The 17,114-nt window shown below is 35.3% G+C and overlaps 1 protein-coding gene and 1 pseudogene across 1 annotated transcript; one reads left to right on the top strand and one right to left on the bottom strand.

Moving 5' to 3' along the window:
- Positions 1–3,313: 3,313 nt before the first annotated feature.
- Positions 3,314–5,567, bottom strand: LOC107061079 (uncharacterized). The gene is made up of 6 exons (XM_015309820.1): positions 5,418–5,567; positions 4,662–5,300; positions 4,363–4,581; positions 3,935–4,261; positions 3,663–3,890; positions 3,314–3,460 (listed from the first exon to the last, which is right to left on the bottom strand). The coding sequence occupies exons 1-6, from the start codon at positions 5,565–5,567 to the stop codon at positions 3,314–3,316; spliced, it is 1,710 nt and encodes a 569-aa protein (XP_015165306.1).
- A 1,314-nt stretch (positions 5,568–6,881) lies between these two features.
- Positions 6,882–15,392, top strand: LOC102578322 (putative late blight resistance protein homolog R1B-12; annotated as a pseudogene).
- Positions 15,393–17,114: the final 1,722 nt, after the last annotated feature.

Below are 17,114 nucleotides of genomic sequence, written 5' to 3'. Positions count from 1 at the left end.
TTATGGTGTTTCTATTGCTATAGAACTCTTTTTTGGAAAAATATTTGATTTTGAACGATTAGCTTGAATCATGGGATTATGTAAATTTTTTGTTACTGTATTTAGCGCTCATGTATCCATTTATTAAAAAAAATATTGTATAAATTATTTTTAAAAAAAACATTATATACAAAATTAATGCTTCATAGCAAACTAAACTACCCATTGAATGTAATTACTAAACTATACCTATAGAGCGTTATTTCATTAAATACGTTTTCCATACATGAAATTTTCCCTTAAGAGATCCTACACCTTATATATAGCTTCTCAAATGTGGAAATTCAATCTCACACCCAACAATCTTTCCCTAAGACTAAGTTTCATGGGCCAATATCACAATGATCCACGAGTCAATTCATGAGATTCACAATGTGCGTCACCCACATTGTCTAAGTATTTTATGGCAATCAAACCCTACAACTAGCTTCTCTTCTTTATATATATATATGTGTGTGTATGTGTGTGTGTGCGCGCGCTCGCGCATCTCTAATTAATCTCGTAAAGGGATTAAGGGGCCAATTTAAAAGAATTAGGCGATTTTTTCAATTTTTCGTGTGTGTTAATCCATAAATATTTTGGTGATATGATTTCTGAATGATTTCTTTTGCGAAACTTATATGGAACCCTTCGTAGGGAGTTAGTCTCACAATTTTTAGAGTCCATTTTAGGTATCCCACGGCTAATTTATAGGAAATAGGTGATCTTCTCAATTCGTCTGTATTAGCCCATGAATATTTTGGTGATAAGTCTTTCGAATAATTTCTTTGTGAAATCTTTACGGAACCCTCCATAGAGAGTTAATGGAGCAATACGTATAGTCTCACAATTTTAGAATTCCAATTTACAGGAATTAGGCGACTTTCTCAGTGTTTTGTATGTGTTAGCCCATTAATATTTCAGTGATATGACTTTCAGACGATTTCTTTGCTACACATTTACGAAACCCTCTGTAGGGAGTCGGGGGAGCAGTATGTACAGTCTCACAACTTTTAGAGTCCATTTTAGGCATTTAGGGGCCAATTTAAAGAAATTAGATAATTTTCTCAGTTTGTCGTGTGTGTTAACCATTAATATATTAGTGATATGACTTATGGACGATTTCTAATCGAAATCTTTACAAAACCCTCAGTAGGGAGTTGGGGGAGCAATACGTACATTCTAACAATTTTTAGAGTCCATTTTGGGTATTTAAGGGACAATTTACAGGAATTAGGCGATTTTCTCAGTAGTTTTTCATGTGTTAGCCCATCAATATTTTGTTGATTTGACTTTTAGAGTCTAAACTTCTCTTGTATATTAAGAGATATTTATGCTTGGTTAATTGAATCGAACTAGGAATAGAGAAATTCCTACTTGGATCTTAATATTTCTCTCTCTTTGATTTGGAAAATTCTACTAAGTAGCTTTCAATGGAATTAAAATCATCAATCTCTTGTATGTAAGAAACATACTTATATGGGAAAAGGGCCTGATTTACCCCTCAACTTTATGATTTGGAGCTGATATACCCTCCGTTTAAAAAATGGCTCATATATGTCCCTGCCGTTATAGAAATGGCCCATATATGCCCTTTTATTTAACAGACCAATATTTAATAAATTAAATTTCATTTTTTTATGCTTTAATTTGAGAAAATGCCACATCGCTCTTAAAATACCCCACCCAATAACTTTTCACCAACCCGACCCAATTGAAAACAAGAAAACCCCACCCACTTAAATAAACTTTAACCCATTTAATTCTATGGTCTCCACTCTCCACGCTCAACAAGAAAAAAAATCAAAATGTTGGTAGGTTTCGGTGAGCTCTAAATTGGCGTCAATCAGTCTCAATATTGTTCAAAATCTTATGTAAGTTTCGATTACTTTCTTCCCTTTTCTTTTAAGGACCTTTGGTGTTAGAGTTATAGGGTAAATTTGTTCTTGATATTCTTTGCTTGAAGTGATATTCTTATGTGTTTTATTTTGTCCATTTAATGATGCAGGAAATGGGCATATTGAATTGGTTAAATTGTTTCTACCGATAGGTGTAGACGTTGATTTGCGAAGTGATGTTGATGTTGGAACACCATTAATATGCGTTGTAGACCGCAGCCAGGAAGATGCTATTACGGTTTTGCTAAAACACCATGCTAATTTTGATGCTCAAATAGGAGATGATAATATGTGTCCTCTGCTAGCAGTTGCGGCAGTTCATTCTTTCGTTGTGTGGTAAAGGCAGGGGATACTGTCAGTGATAATTACATGCTAATACATCTTGCAGCTACAAGTGAAAATCAAGAGTCTGCTGAAGTTTTATTGGCCGTCACACCACATATTCAGAGTGTTCGCGAACGAACTGTGGACGGAGTCATTGCGTTTATGAAATCTTAAAATTCGAGAGAAAAGTTTGAAGTTATTTTACATTCAGTTGCTTAGTTGGGTTCTTTTCTTCACTCACTGAGGCAAAAAGTTTGTAAAATTTGGAAATATAGTAGTACTTTGTAGGATCATATCTTTTCTGGGAATTTAAATGATAGATTCCAAGGCCATATTATGCGACTAAACTTTTTCATCTCATTTGCAGTTTTGTGACTTATGTGTAATTAACTTTTGGTTCATTGTATTGATTTATGACAACTTTTGATTCACCTTATTTGGTCTTGTGTAGTGATTTTGTCAACTTTTGTATTATTTAGTAATGAAAGAGAATCAAAAGCTCGAGGTAAAATGATAGAGAATCATCAATGACTCCTTGACATTCCACGTTGAATCATCTGTGAGCTATCTACTAGTTCAAAGAAGATCGTGAACAATGCTAATTTTAGTCGTAATTTAAACAACGCTACCAATCAAAGCACATAAATTTACTCTCTCACACAAAATACAATCAACAATAATTACACCAGATGCAGTAGAATATAATTCTCAATTTTTATAAAATTATCTTAACACAAGTTACCAGCAAAAGAAGATTAACCTTCTGGTGGTTAAACCAACCACAAATATCTATTATATGGTTAGCAACAAAAGAAATTGTTTGGATTTACATCATATAATACTATCCAAAATAACCACCTAATGTCAAAAAATGATCAACCACACAACGACTTCTAAACTAGATCATCATTAGTATCCACGGGCCATTTGCCCTTCATTGCCATTTGTTTCACTCTTTTCTTCTTTACTTCAGCTTGTAACTGATCAATTGTGACTGCTTTCTTGCCCTTTCAAGTAGTCTTCTTTGGTGAATATGGTAGATCCGAAGGGGTCGAGATTCCTCTTGCATCCCCTTAAAAAACAATCTTCCTGCTTCCTATTCCTTCAAATATTCGAGACCTCTTTTCCATCCTTGTTTCTGTCTCAAAAATTACCATTGGTCGCAATGCTGGATCTTCATCATTCCCGATCTTAGGACCATAGGCAGTCGACTGTTTTGTCTGAAATTGTTGGGGTGAAGCTTCTGTCTCATACTCTACAATAGAGTTTTTTCTTGCTCAACTCCTCGACTTTTGATTGCTTGCTTTCTTATTTCTTTCATGCTAACTTTCACCGTCTTCATGGTCCTTCAACCCAAAAAAATTGTTGTGATTGACAAAAATGAACACCTTTTAACTAAAAGAAAATATTAAGAGAGATTACCTTATAACATCCCTTAGCATTGTGATTGAAATCACCACATTTGTTGCATCTCATTAGAGTTCCTTTTCTTGACTGCTTCCATGCCCCCTTTCTCAAACTTGCCTCATCAGTTTCTTTATTTCTTTTCATCTTGGGTCTGCCAACAAGTTTTACCATTTTCGGAGGTTCCATTGCTTGAGCATGGTCGATTTTCCAGAATTGAGAACCCCTAACTGGTTGCAACTTGTGCTTGTATGTTAACAAATAAGCCTCTTTTTATAGCAGTAATGAACCTCTTCCAATGGTTCAGTTTTTTTATGCAAAATTGCCTTGATGGTATGGTGACACGGTATTCCACCCAAGTCCCATAATCTACAAATGCATTTCTTCAACTCCAAATTCACTGTATGTGTGTCCGTGTCTCCATCTTTCACTTCATAACCATAATCTCCATTGAACTCAACTGTACCATTGGTAGCCATTAATCGATAGTCATTGTACAATTTCATAACCGTTGGACTGATATCATTTTGCCATTTTCTGCCCATTTTTTCATTTTTCACCAACATATTCATCACCTTCACTCTAATTTCCTCCAACATTTTAATGATTGGTTTTTTCTAGCTTCAAGTATCCAACTGTTAAAAGACTCGGTGAAGTTATTGTCTACCATTAGATTCTTACATTGAGTATCAAAATATGCCCTACACCATTTAATTACAGGAAAATGAAGAAGATCACTAGCTGAATCTTCATCCACCTTTCCTAACACCTTCAAAGTGTCTTTGAATTCTTCTTCATAGGTACTCCATGCACACCACCACATCAATTTTTTCTCTTCACCACTCCGCCATTTCTTGCACCAGTTAGATTCTATATGCCTCACACAAAGCCTATGGTGTGCTTCTGGAACAACATTAGCTACAACATCGAACAGGCCCTAAAAATCGAAAAGAAAAAAATGACAGTAAGAAAAAAGATAAAGAAAAGGCAATAAGAAAAAAATAAATTTAAAGCTACCTTTTGCATATCAGACATAAATGTCACAATTTCACCATTTTTCAACTCCAACGAAATCCTCAACAACTGAATAAACCATGTCCATGTTCCTGTGTTTTCCTTTTCCACCACTGCCCAAGCTATTGGGTAAAAATGATTCATTGAGTCTTGCCCAACAACTACTAATAGTTGCCCCTTGCATTTTCCTTTGAGAAATGTTCCATCTAAACCAATTATAGGTCTCAAACTTTTCCATCCATCCTTCAAAGCCTTGAAGCAAATGTACATTCTCAAAAACCTTCTTATGCCTTGTTCAAGTGCATCTTTAGAGATATTAATTACCACATCAGATCCTGGTTTTGATTGTCTAAGTTCTTGACCATAAGCTTCAAGCCTATTGTAGTCATCTTTGAAACTGCCTTCCAACTTATCAAGAGCCATTGTTTTGGCTCTTTTTAGTTTGGATCTTAAGACATTCAACTTGAATTTTTTTTCAAGAATTCCTCTCATGTCTTTGATAGGGTATTTTGGATTGTTTAGAACTTCATCCTTAAAATAAACAGCCAAGGTATGATAAGTTTCCAATGGATTAACAAAAGAATCACCACAAGTATGCTTAGGCATCAATGTTTTAACCTTAAATGTTGCTGATTTTCCATCCTTAGATATGAGAAGAGTAAAAGGGACAACCATCATAACACTCATACCTAATTCTTTTTGTATCACTTTTTTTTGTTTTCAACTTCTTTTGTTAGCCATAGCATAAAAGCTAACAACCTGCCTAGGTTCTTCAATAGTCTTAAAGGTCATACCCATTTCTAATTCCTTAAACTTTTCAAGTCCATCACTCACAACTCTCTCTTTTTCATGTTCATAACGTTGAAGCACTTCAACATTATATTCAACAATTTCACAACTGTTGCCCATTTCATAAAGAGTATCATCCTCCACATCACTATAATCACAATCAGTAGCAGCTTCAACATCCACAAAATATGATTCAGTATGATATATGATATTTGTGGCAGAAACTCTCAATTCATGAGCATCTACAACATAAAAATCTATTACCTTGAAATCTTCTGAAAATAAGTATTGAAGAGTCTTAATTCCATCATTATCTTCAATTACATAATAAGTACCAGATGGACCAGTGACCAACAATTGTTGAACTTCCTTAAATCCAAATTTGGAAGTAAAAGCTTCACACAAATCATCATAACAAACTAAACAAGTATTATAATACCAGGTGTGCTGAAATTTTATATTGTATCCCAGCTTTGGGGAAATTACCCTATTGCCCCCATAGTTGAAAACAATATCCACTTCTTTAATCATCCTTCAAAATGACACCTGCAACAAGCAAATAAATTAGACATAAGGGACCACCTTAGCATTTAACACCAACCAATTGAAAAATGAATTTTAAAATACTAAAGAGACAATAACTATTTGGGGACCAACAAAGATTCCATCTCTGCATACAAAGAGATAAACTCATGTATTAAAGTAAGAAAATAAACCTTCCATGGACAGAATGTCAAGGGAAAAAAGCACATAGGTAAACTCAGTTACACTTTTCTCACATATTATCCTATATTTTTAACACCAAAGATCCTTAAAAGTAAGGGAAGAAAATAATCGAAACTTACCTAAGATTTTGAACATTATTGAGATTGATTGACACCAGTTTAGAGCTCACTGAAACCCTAACAAGTTTTTGATTTTTTTTCATGTCAAGCGTGGAGAGTGGAGACCATAGAATGAAATGGGCTAGGTTTATTTAAGTGGATGGGGTTTTCTTGTTTCCATTGGGTCGGGTTGCTGAAAAGTTATTGGGTGGGGTATTTTAAGAGCCACGTGGCATTTTCTCAAATTAAAGCATAAAAAAATGAATTTTTAATTTATTAAATATTGGTCTGTTAAGTAAAAGGGCATATATGAGCCATTTCTATAACGGCAGGGGCATATATGGGCCATTTTTTAAACGAAGGGTATATCAGCTCCAAATCATAAAGTTCAGGGTAAATGAGGCCCTTTTCCCTACTTATATTCATGAATAGATAAGTGTAAGGTATAATAATGAATGGTCACAATTTTTTCAACTTTTTCCAGTTAGAATCCTGTCTTTTTTTCTTTTTCTTTTTTTAAACTTTGGTCTCTGCTTTTGTCTACATGATGATAAGGTTGGTGGACCTAGCTGGAAATGTGATGGAAATAGCCTAGTAAAAGAAAGAAGTTTGCATTTTCTGTTTTCTTAAAAACTGAAAAATTACATGACTTGTGGCAATTTGTCCATTTTCATACTGAGAGATATTTCTATTTTTTGGATATATGGCTTATGCTGCTGTTACTTCCCTTATGAGAACCATACATCAATCAATGGAACTTACTGGATGTGATTTGCAACCGTTTTATGAAAAGCTCGAATCTTTAAGAACTATTCTGGAGAATTCCTGCAATATAACGGGCGATCATGAGGAGTTAACAATCTTGGAAGTTGAAATCGTAGAGGTAGCATACACAACAGAAGATATGGTTGACTCGGAATCAAGAAATGTTTTTTTAGCACAGAATTTGGAGGAAAGAAGCAGGGCTATGTGGGAGATTTTTTTCGTCTTGGAACAAGCACTAGAATGCATTGATTCCACCGTGAAACAGTGGATGGCAGCATCGGACAGCATGAAAGATCTAAAACCACAAACTAGCTCACTTGTCAGTTTACCTGAACATGATGTTGAGCAGCCCGAGAATATAATGGTTGGCCGTGAAAATGAATTTGAGATGATGCTGGATCAACTTGCTAGAGGAGGAAGGGAACTAGAAGTTGTCTCAATCGTAGGGATGGGAGGTATCGGGAAAACAACTTTGGCTACAAAACTCTATAGTGATCCTTACATTATGTCTCGATTTGATATTCGTGCAAAAGCAACTGTTTCACAAGAGTATTGTGTGAGAAATGTAATCCTAGGCCTTCTTTCTTCGATAAGTAATGAACCTGATGATCAGCTAGCGGACCGACTGCAAAAGAATCTGAAAGGCAGGAGATACTTGGTAGTCATTGATGACATATGGACTACAGAAGCTTGGGATGATATAAAACAATGTTTCCCAGACTGTAATAATGGAAGCAGAATACTCCTGACTACTCGGAATGTGGAAGTGGCTGAATATGCTAGTTCAGGTAAGCCTCCTCATCATATGCGCCTCATGAATTTTGACGAAAGTTGGAATTTACTACACAAAAGATCTTTGAAAAAGAAGGTTCTTATTCTCCTGAATTTGAAAATATTGGGAAACAAATTGACATTAAAATGTGGAGGGTTACCTCTAGCAATTACTGTGATTGCTGGACTTCTCTCCAAAATCAGTAAAACATTGGATGAGTGGCAAAATGTTGCGGAGAATGTAAGTTCGGTGGTAAGCACAGATCTTGAAGCAAAATGCATGAGAGTGTTGGCTTTGAGTTACCATCACTTGCCTTCTCACCTAAAACCATGTTTTCTGTATTTTGCAATTTTCGCAGAGGATGAACAGATTTATGTAAGTGAACTTGTTGAGTTATGGGCTGTAGAGGGGTTTTTGAATGAAGAAGAGGGAAAAAGCATAGAAGAGGTGGCAGAAACATGTATAAACGAACTTGTAGATAGAAGTCTAATTTCTATCCACAATTTGAGTTTTGATGGGGAAATAGAGAGATGTGGAATGCATGATGTGACCCGTGAACTCTGTTTGAAGGAAGCTCGAAACATGAATTTTGTGAATGTTATCAGAGGAAAGAGTGATCAAAATTCATGTGCACAATCCATGCAGTGTTCCTTTAAGAGTCGAAGTCGGATCAGTATCTATAAGGAGGAAGAATTGGCTTGGTGTCATAACAGTGAGGCTCATTCTATTATCATGTTGCGTTTATTCAAATGCGTCACACTGGAATTGTCTTTCAAGCTAGTAAGAGTACTAGATCTTGGTTTGACTATATGCCCAATCTTTCCCAGTGGAGTACTTTCTCTAATTCATTTGAGATACCTATGTTTGTGTTTTTATCCTTGCGTACTGCAGTATCTAAGATCGAAAGAAGCTGTTCCCTCATCAATAATAGACATTCCTCTATCGATATCAAGCCTATGCTATCTGCAAACTTTTAAACTTTACTCTCCATTTACCTGTAAAGTAGGTTATCCTTTCATATTACCATCGGAAATTTTGACGATGCCACAATTGAGGACGCTGTGTATTGGCTGGAATTACTTGCGGAGTCATGAGCCTACAGAGAACAGATTGGTTTTGAAAAGTTTGCAATGCCTCAATCAATTGAATCCTCGGTATTGTACAGAGTCTTTTTTTAGACTATTTCCCAATTTAAAGAAGTTGGAAGTATTTGGCGTCCGAGAGGACTTTCGCAATCACAAGGACCTGTATGATTTTCGCTACTTGTATCAGCTCGAGAAATTGGCATTTGGTTTTTATCATCCATATGATGCTTGCTTTCTAAAAAACACTGCACCTTCAGGTTATACTCCGCAAGATCCTCTGAGGTTTCAGACGGAAACATTGCACAAAGAGACTGATTTTGGGGGAACTGCACCTCCAACTGATGTTCCAACTTTACTCTTACCTCCTCCGGATGCTTTTCCACAAAACCTTAAGAGTTTAACTTTTAGGGGAGAATTCTCTTTGGCATGGAGGGATTTGAGCATTGTTGGTAAATTACCCAAACTCGAGGTCCTTAAACTATCAGGCAATGCCTTCAAAGGCAAGGAGTGGGAAGTAGTTGAGGAAGGGTTTCCTCACTTGAAGTTCTTGTCTCTGGATGACGTATACATTCAGTACTGGAGAGCTAGTAGTGATCACTTTCCGTACCTTGAACGACTTTTTCTTAAAGATTGCTATTCTTTGGATTCAATCCCTCGAGATTTTGCAGATATAACCACACTTGCTCTTATTGATATAAGTAAATGTCAACAATCTGTTGGGAATTCCGCCAAGCAAATTCAACAGGACATTCAAGACAACTATGGAAGCTCTATCGAGGTCCATACTCGTGAGCTTTTGTAAGACATCTTCTTCCTTGATTTACAAATTACAATAATATTTGTTGAGATTATAATGTATGATGTATGTATATATATGTATAGTACAGCTGGTAGTTAATAGTGTTGTATAGTACAGCTGGTAGTTAATAGTGTTGTATAGTACAGCTGGTAGTTAATAGTGTTGTATAGTACAGCTGGTAGTTAATAGTGTTGTATAGTACAGCTGGTAGTTAATAGTGTTGTATAGTACAGCTGGTAGTTAATAGTGTTGTATAGTACAGCTGGTAGTTAATAGTGTTGTATAGTACAGCTGGTAGTTAATAGTGTTGTATAGTACAGCTGGTAGTTAATAGTGTTGTATAGTACAGCTGGTAGTTAATAGTGTTGTATAGTACAGCTGGTAGTTAATAGTGTTGTATAGTACAGCTGGTAGTTAATAGTGTTGTATAGTACAGCTGGTAGTTAATAGTGTTGTATAGTACAGCTGGTAGTTAATAGTGTTGTATAGTACAGCTGGTAGTTAATAGTGTTGTATAGTACAGCTGGTAGTTAATAGTGTTGTATAGTACAGCTGGTAGTTAATAGTGTTGTATAGTACAGCTGGTAGTTAATAGTGTTGTATAGTACAGCTGGTAGTTAATAGTGTTGTATAGTACAGCTGGTAGTTAATAGTGTTGTATAGTACAGCTGGTAGTTAATAGTGTTGTATAGTACAGCTGGTAGTTAGTTAGAAGATTCCTTTCAGTTAGTTTGTTACAGAGCATTAGTTTTACATTTCTTGTATAAATACTCATTAGATCAATACATCCAAAGCTAAGCTTTGCATTTTACATGAACAGTTCTTTTCTTCTTCATCACTGATGATAACTGCTTGTATCCAAAGCTCCCTTTGATGTTGAGTGATTTCAACAAGGTTTCACTGTTGTGATTTTGACATGGTATCAGAGCACACTCGATTCTGAGGTGTTCGATTTGTATTCGTTTTCAGATCAAATTTTCTCTGTTTTCTTCTGTGGTGTTCTTCGATTTTTTTTCTTGCTGAGAAATGGCCATTCCAGGTGATTCTGCTCAGTCAAGTGATTCAGTCGTTCCCTCAATTGATTCCAACCATCCCTTATATATGCACCCATCTGATAATCCGGGTGCTATGTTGGTGTCAGTACCGTTTGCCGGGATTGGTTATCGATCATGGAGGAGGAGTGTTCTACGATCACTGTCAGTGAAGAACAAATTGGGTTTCATCAATGGAGAATGTCGGCGACCCAAAAGCATTGATCCAACCTACAGGCAATGGGAAAGGTGTGATGACATTGTCACATCATGGATTCTTAACTCCTTATCGAAGGAAATCGCTGATAGTGTTGAGTATGTTGTGGATTCAACAGAGCTATGGAAAGAATTGGAGGACAGGTATGAACAAACTAATGGAGCGAAGCTGTATCAAATCCAAAAAGAGATCAATGATACGTCTCAAGGATCACTGGATATAACTGGATATTATACCAAATTGAAGAAGTTGTGGGAAGAGCTTAGTACTTTGAGTGCCAAAGCTAATTGCACCTGTGATTGCACTTGTGGAGCCAAGGCAATTGTTCACAAGGTGGAGCAGGATCGTCGTTTGATTCAGTTCCTTATGGGACTTAATGAAGTTTATACAATAATGCGAGGTAGCATACTCATGATGAATCCTTTGCCATCTATGGCGCAAGCTTTTTCCTTGTTGGTTCAGGAGGAACAACAGAGGGAAATTAAGCCAGCCAATCACCCAAACTTGGAGTCTGCTGCGTTACATGTTGGTACCAGCAGATCCTCCAATTACAGAACAAATTATACCACAAATACTTCCAAACCCTCTCTGCAGTACAAAGACAAATTCTGTGACTATTGCAAGAGAACTGGTCATCTTGTTGAGAAGTGTTATCGGCTTCATGGTTATCCATCCAATTCAAACCAAACCTTCAACCGCCAATCTTCTAATCCAAATTCCAACAAACCAGTTCCAAATCAGAGAAACAATGACTACCAAGGCTCAAATCAGAGATTTAACAATGTTCGAGGAGGACATAATCCACAGGGCATTAGATTCAAAGGTAATGGACATAGGGCAGTCGCAAATGTCCATTGTGCACAAGATTCCGAGAATGGGAAGAGATCTGCAGATAACTCTAATCATGAGGAGATGTACAGTGTGAATCTTACCAAAGATCAATATGGTCGAGTACAGGACATGCTTCAACATTTTCAGGGAGAGCATGGTGATGATGGCAACTCAAATTTCACTGGTGGCACTGTTGACTTTGCAGGTACTATAGTTTGCACCTCCTCTATTGATTTTGGGAAACTATCATGTGAATGTTTCAAAAATAAGTCTGACTCATGGATACTAGATTCTGGAGCATCAAACCACATGACTTTCAACATATCCTTACTGCACAATATTATCACACTCCCATATCCAATATTAGTAGTATTGCCAAATGGATATAAGGTTAAGGTAACACAAATTGGTAGTGTGACATTGTCTCCCATGATTAGTTTGAAAAAGGTTTTCTTCATTCCATCTTTCAAATACAACTTAATCTCTATTCATACCATGACTTCACATTCAAATTGCACTGTCAGTTTCAACAAAGTTTCTTGTTACATGCAGGGCCCTTCAATGAAGAGGCCTCTGGTGATTGGTAGGGCAGAAGATGGCCTATATTTTCTATGTCCCAAGTGTGTCCAGAGTTCCAACCCATCTAGTTCATTGTTTCTGAAAGACTCAACCTCATCTAGCAATTTAAATTTGTGCAATTCTTGTAAACCTCATGTTGCAGCTGATACTTCTTGTTTGAAAAATCATAAATGTACACATTACCCTGAAAAAGGGACTTTGAGAAATAAAGATTTTGTTGCCAAGTCTCATGTTCCTTCTTTTTCAGCTTCTCCTTCTCATTTGCATAATACAGTTTCAGATCATCATGCACATGCTAAAAATGATGTAAATGTTCTGTGGCACAATAGATTGGGACATGTTCCTTTTGTCAAAATGAAATGCATTTCCACTATCCCTGCTAGTTTTTCACCACAACAACCTTTTATGTGTTCAGTGTGTCCTATGGCAAGACAAGAAAGACTCCCTTTCAAAACAAGAACCTTTTTAACTTCTTTCATTTTTGAGTTGTTACATGTAGATTTATGGGGTCCATACCATACACCTACACATGACCATTTTAAGTACTTTATAACAATAGTAGATGATTTCAGTAGATCTACATGGACCACATTGTTAAGCTCCAAGAGCAATGCTCTACAAGCATTAAAAGTTTTTGTTGCCATGATAGAAAATCAGTTTAACACCACTGTGAAGACAGTCAGAACAGACAATGGCTTAGAGTTTGTCAATTCAGAAACAACTCTTTTCTTTCAAACCAAAGGTATCCTCCACCAGAAAACATGTCCATACACACCACAACAAAATGGTGTGGTGGAAAGAAAACACAAACACCTTCTTGAAACTGCTAGAGCACTTTTATTCCAATCTAAACTCCCTATAAAGTATTGGGGAGACTGTCTTTTGTGTGCCACATACATAATCAATAGACTTCCCTCAACTGTGTTGAAAAATAAGTCCCCTTATGAAGCATTATATAACAAAAAGCCTTTTTATTCTCATATGAGAAGCTTTGGGTGCTTATGTTACCCTACTGTTCCAATACCCCATAGAACAAAATTTGAACCTAGGACTACACCTCATATTTTCATTGGATATCCTTTTGAGACTAAAGGGTATAAGGTCCTTAACCTGTCCACAAAGAGGATACATGTATCTAGGGATGTTGTTTTCTATGAACACATTTTTCCTTTTCATACAAATTCAACTCCTTCCATTCCTTCCTCTGTGTTGCCTTCTGTTCCTTTTGTTGACATTTTTGATCATACTGACAGTCCTACCACTTGCATTTCTCAAACTAATCTAGGAGAATCACCTGTCACATGCAATTTGCCATCTGAACCTATAATTCATTCCCCTTTACCATCCACAGTTTCTCGTATACTTGAACCACCTACTGCTCCAGATCATGTTGCCCCTCTCATTGATGTATCTGTTCAACCTAGAAGATCTACTAGAACACTGAAAACCTGTATAGTACAGCTGGTAGTTAATAGTGTTGTATAGTACAGCTGGTAGTTAATAGTGTTGTATAGTACAGCTGGTAGTTAATAGTGTTGTATAGTACAGCTGGTAGTTAATAGTGTTGTATAGTACAGCTGGTAGTTAATAGTGTTGTATAGTACAGCTGGTAGTTAATAGTGTTGTATAGTACAGCTGGTAGTTAATAGTGTTGTATAGTACAGCTGGTAGTTAATAGTGTTGTATAGTACAGCTGGTAGTTAATAGTGTTGTATAGTACAGCTGGTAGTTAATAGTGTTGTATAGTACAGCTGGTAGTTAATAGTGTTGTATAGTACAGCTGGTAGTTAATAGTGTTGTATAGTACAGCTGGTAGTTAATAGTGTTGTATAGTACAGCTGGTAGTTAATAGTGTTGTATAGTACAGCTGGTAGTTAATAGTGTTGTATAGTACAGCTGGTAGTTAATAGTGTTGTATAGTACAGCTGGTAGTTAATAGTGTTGTATAGTACAGCTGGTAGTTAATAGTGTTGTATAGTACAGCTGGTAGTTAATAGTGTTGTATAGTACAGCTGGTAGTTAATAGTGTTGTATAGTACAGCTGGTAGTTAATAGTGTTGTATAGTACAGCTGGTAGTTAATAGTGTTGTATAGTACAGCTGGTAGTTAATAGTGTTGTATAGTACAGCTGGTAGTTAATAGTGTTGTATAGTACAGCTGGTAGTTAATAGTGTTGTATAGTACAGCTGGTAGTTAATAGTGTTGTATAGTACAGCTGGTAGTTAATAGTGTTGTATAGTACAGCTGGTAGTTAATAGTGTTGTATAGTACAGCTGGTAGTTAATAGTGTTGTATAGTACAGCTGGTAGTTAATAGTGTTGTATAGTACAGCTGGTAGTTAGTTAGAAGATTCCTTTCAGTTAGTTTGTTACAGAGCATTAGTTTTACATTTCTTGTATAAATACTCATTAGATCAATACATCCAAAGCGAAGCTTTGCATTTTACATGAACAGTTCTTTTCTTCTTCATCACTGATGATAACTGCTTGTATCCAAAGCTCCCTTTGATGTTGAGTGATTTCAACAAGGTTTCACTGTTGTGATTTTGACAACTCATCATCATAGTAAACTCGATAATGATCTGGATAATAGCTTTAGTAAGTCAAATTGCACCAATTCAACAAAGTTCTTGATGCTGTCATTGTGATTGATTCGAATCCTTCCAATATTGTGTAAGTTGTTATACTTGCATGTTCATTCTTGATTTTGGGAAGTGTAACATTTCATTTTTCATCTTTTGTGGCTAGCATTCCCAAGAGTGTGACAACATATGAAGATGATGATGTTGACTTTGAGAAAGAAGTTGCTTCTTGCCGCAATAATGTGTAAGTTCTTATACCTGCATGCTCATTCTTGTCTATAATGTTCTCCTGTTCCTTAATTATGGACATCTAACTATATTATTTTTCCTATTTTTTGTTGCCTTTTTTTTCTTGCAGCGAGTAGTTAAGGTGTTCTGAGGACTAGCCAGTTCTCTGAAATAAATGTCAAATCAGAAGCCAAATGTGTGAGTGTTTGTTTTGTTCGTTTTCATTTTTTCTGCATAAGGTGGCAGGATGATTGCAAATGGCTTGTAATTTAATTGTATATGATCTTTCGTATAGCTATTTGTCAGTGGTTCTTTAGATGCTCCAAATTTTATGTACATACATACATTAATTGTTCAAAGTTTTGTTTATTATCTTTAGCATAATATTTGATTATATTATTTCGATATACTTTTTCTATCCCTAATTACTTGTCCATTTTTGAATTGACACACCTATTAAGAAAATAATTATTGAAATAGTGAGTTTACCATTTTACCCATATTAATTATGAAGTTGATGATTTAAAAACTCAAGATTTTCAAAAAGTTCTATTTATGTGAATCTATATATATTGTATTGAACTTAGATTAATATATAATAATAATAATAATTAACTTACAGTATTAAATTTATGTGAATCTATATATATTGTATTGTAATTTTTTTAATTATAATTTTAACCAAATCAATAAAGATATTCATATGTAAAAGTATATATTATGATTTAACAACAAATTTCTATATGAGCCGCCTCTTCCTAAGTTTTGATGCATAATTTCCTAAAACTCCTAAATTTCCAAGTGACTATTTCCAGTATTTCAATGAGAACTTATGTTTTGTTATGGATTTTCTTAGTGAATTAGTTTAATAAAATTAAAATGGAAAAAATCATGTTTTATAACATACAATTTTCATTGATTCACGCGGAAAAAAACATCTAGTTCTTATAGTGTGAAAACTATTGAACTTATGGGATGTGGTTCTGTGGAAGTTCATCAAGTGGTAGCTCCTTGTACGCAACTAGTGCTACTTTTTATTGACTAAAAGTTATTTTCTAGATTAAGATTCTTATCATGGGGCCTAATATAAGGTCCTAAATCATATTTCTAATATGATAAACTTATACTTGTTTAAATCAAATAGATAGATAAAAGACGTGTTTGCACAAAACTCCTCTCACTTAACCATGATCCATTAATATTTATCTTTCGACTTCATTAAATCACTTAATTATGATGTGTGTGATAGTTCATCTGTCCCAATTTATGTAACACAAATGATTAAAGATTTGTTTTACACCACATATTTTAAAAGTCTCCATTTCCTTATTAAATGTTACATCAAATCAAATAGTACCACATAAATTTTGACTGAGTGAGTAATATGATCAGGGGCGGCTCAACATGATTCAAGGCCTAAAGCAAAATTTTAATTAAAGACCTAAAATCTAAATAAACTTTCTTTGTATTTATTTATTTTTCTAAATTTTTAGATGTAAATTACTACTAAATATCTTTTATATAAATAATTTTTTCAAATACTTTTTTCAATTATTATTTTAGGTAAGATTTTATCAATTCAAATAGTTAAGGTATTCTGAGGACTAGCCAGTTCTCTGAAATAAATGTCAAATCAGAAGCCAAATGTGTGAGTGTTTGTTTTTGTTCGTTTTCATTTGTCAGTGGTTCTTTAGATACTCCAAATTTTATGTACATACAGACTGTATAGGCCAGAACAGGCTCCATATATAACGTGTGTTTCCTTTCTTGGGAGTCCTCAATCTACCTCGCAAAGGCTAAATCCAGTGGCACCAGCTTTATTACTAAAACATTCACACTGGAACAGTTGAGAAAAACTAGGCCTCCATACCAAACACACCCTTAAACTTGAGCTGGTTGATAGAGACTAGAGAGTAGACAGCACTACATGGATTATGAACCTAACTAAAAGAAAG

Source organism: Solanum tuberosum, unplaced genomic scaffold (assembly GCF_000226075.1).
Source record: "Solanum tuberosum cultivar DM 1-3 516 R44 unplaced genomic scaffold, SolTub_3.0 scf00116, whole genome shotgun sequence".
NCBI classification, from domain to species: domain Eukaryota; kingdom Viridiplantae; phylum Streptophyta; class Magnoliopsida; order Solanales; family Solanaceae; genus Solanum; species Solanum tuberosum.
Note: the sequence above shows the minus strand (reverse complement) of the source record. Positions and strands in the feature narration are given on the sequence as shown.

Coding starts and splice junctions, on each gene's coding strand:
- LOC107061079 (XM_015309820.1), bottom strand. CDS start 5,567: ATGGGCAACAGTTGTGAAATTGTTGAATATAATGTTGAAGTGCTTCAA. Junction 4,582..4,661: donor TTATGTCTGATATGCAAAAG/GTAGCTTTAAAT, acceptor TTCGATTTTTAG/GGCCTGTTCGATGTTGTAGC. Junction 3,891..3,934: donor AAACTGAACCATTGGAAGAG/GTTCATTACTGC, acceptor TTAACATACAAG/CACAAGTTGCAACCAGTTAG.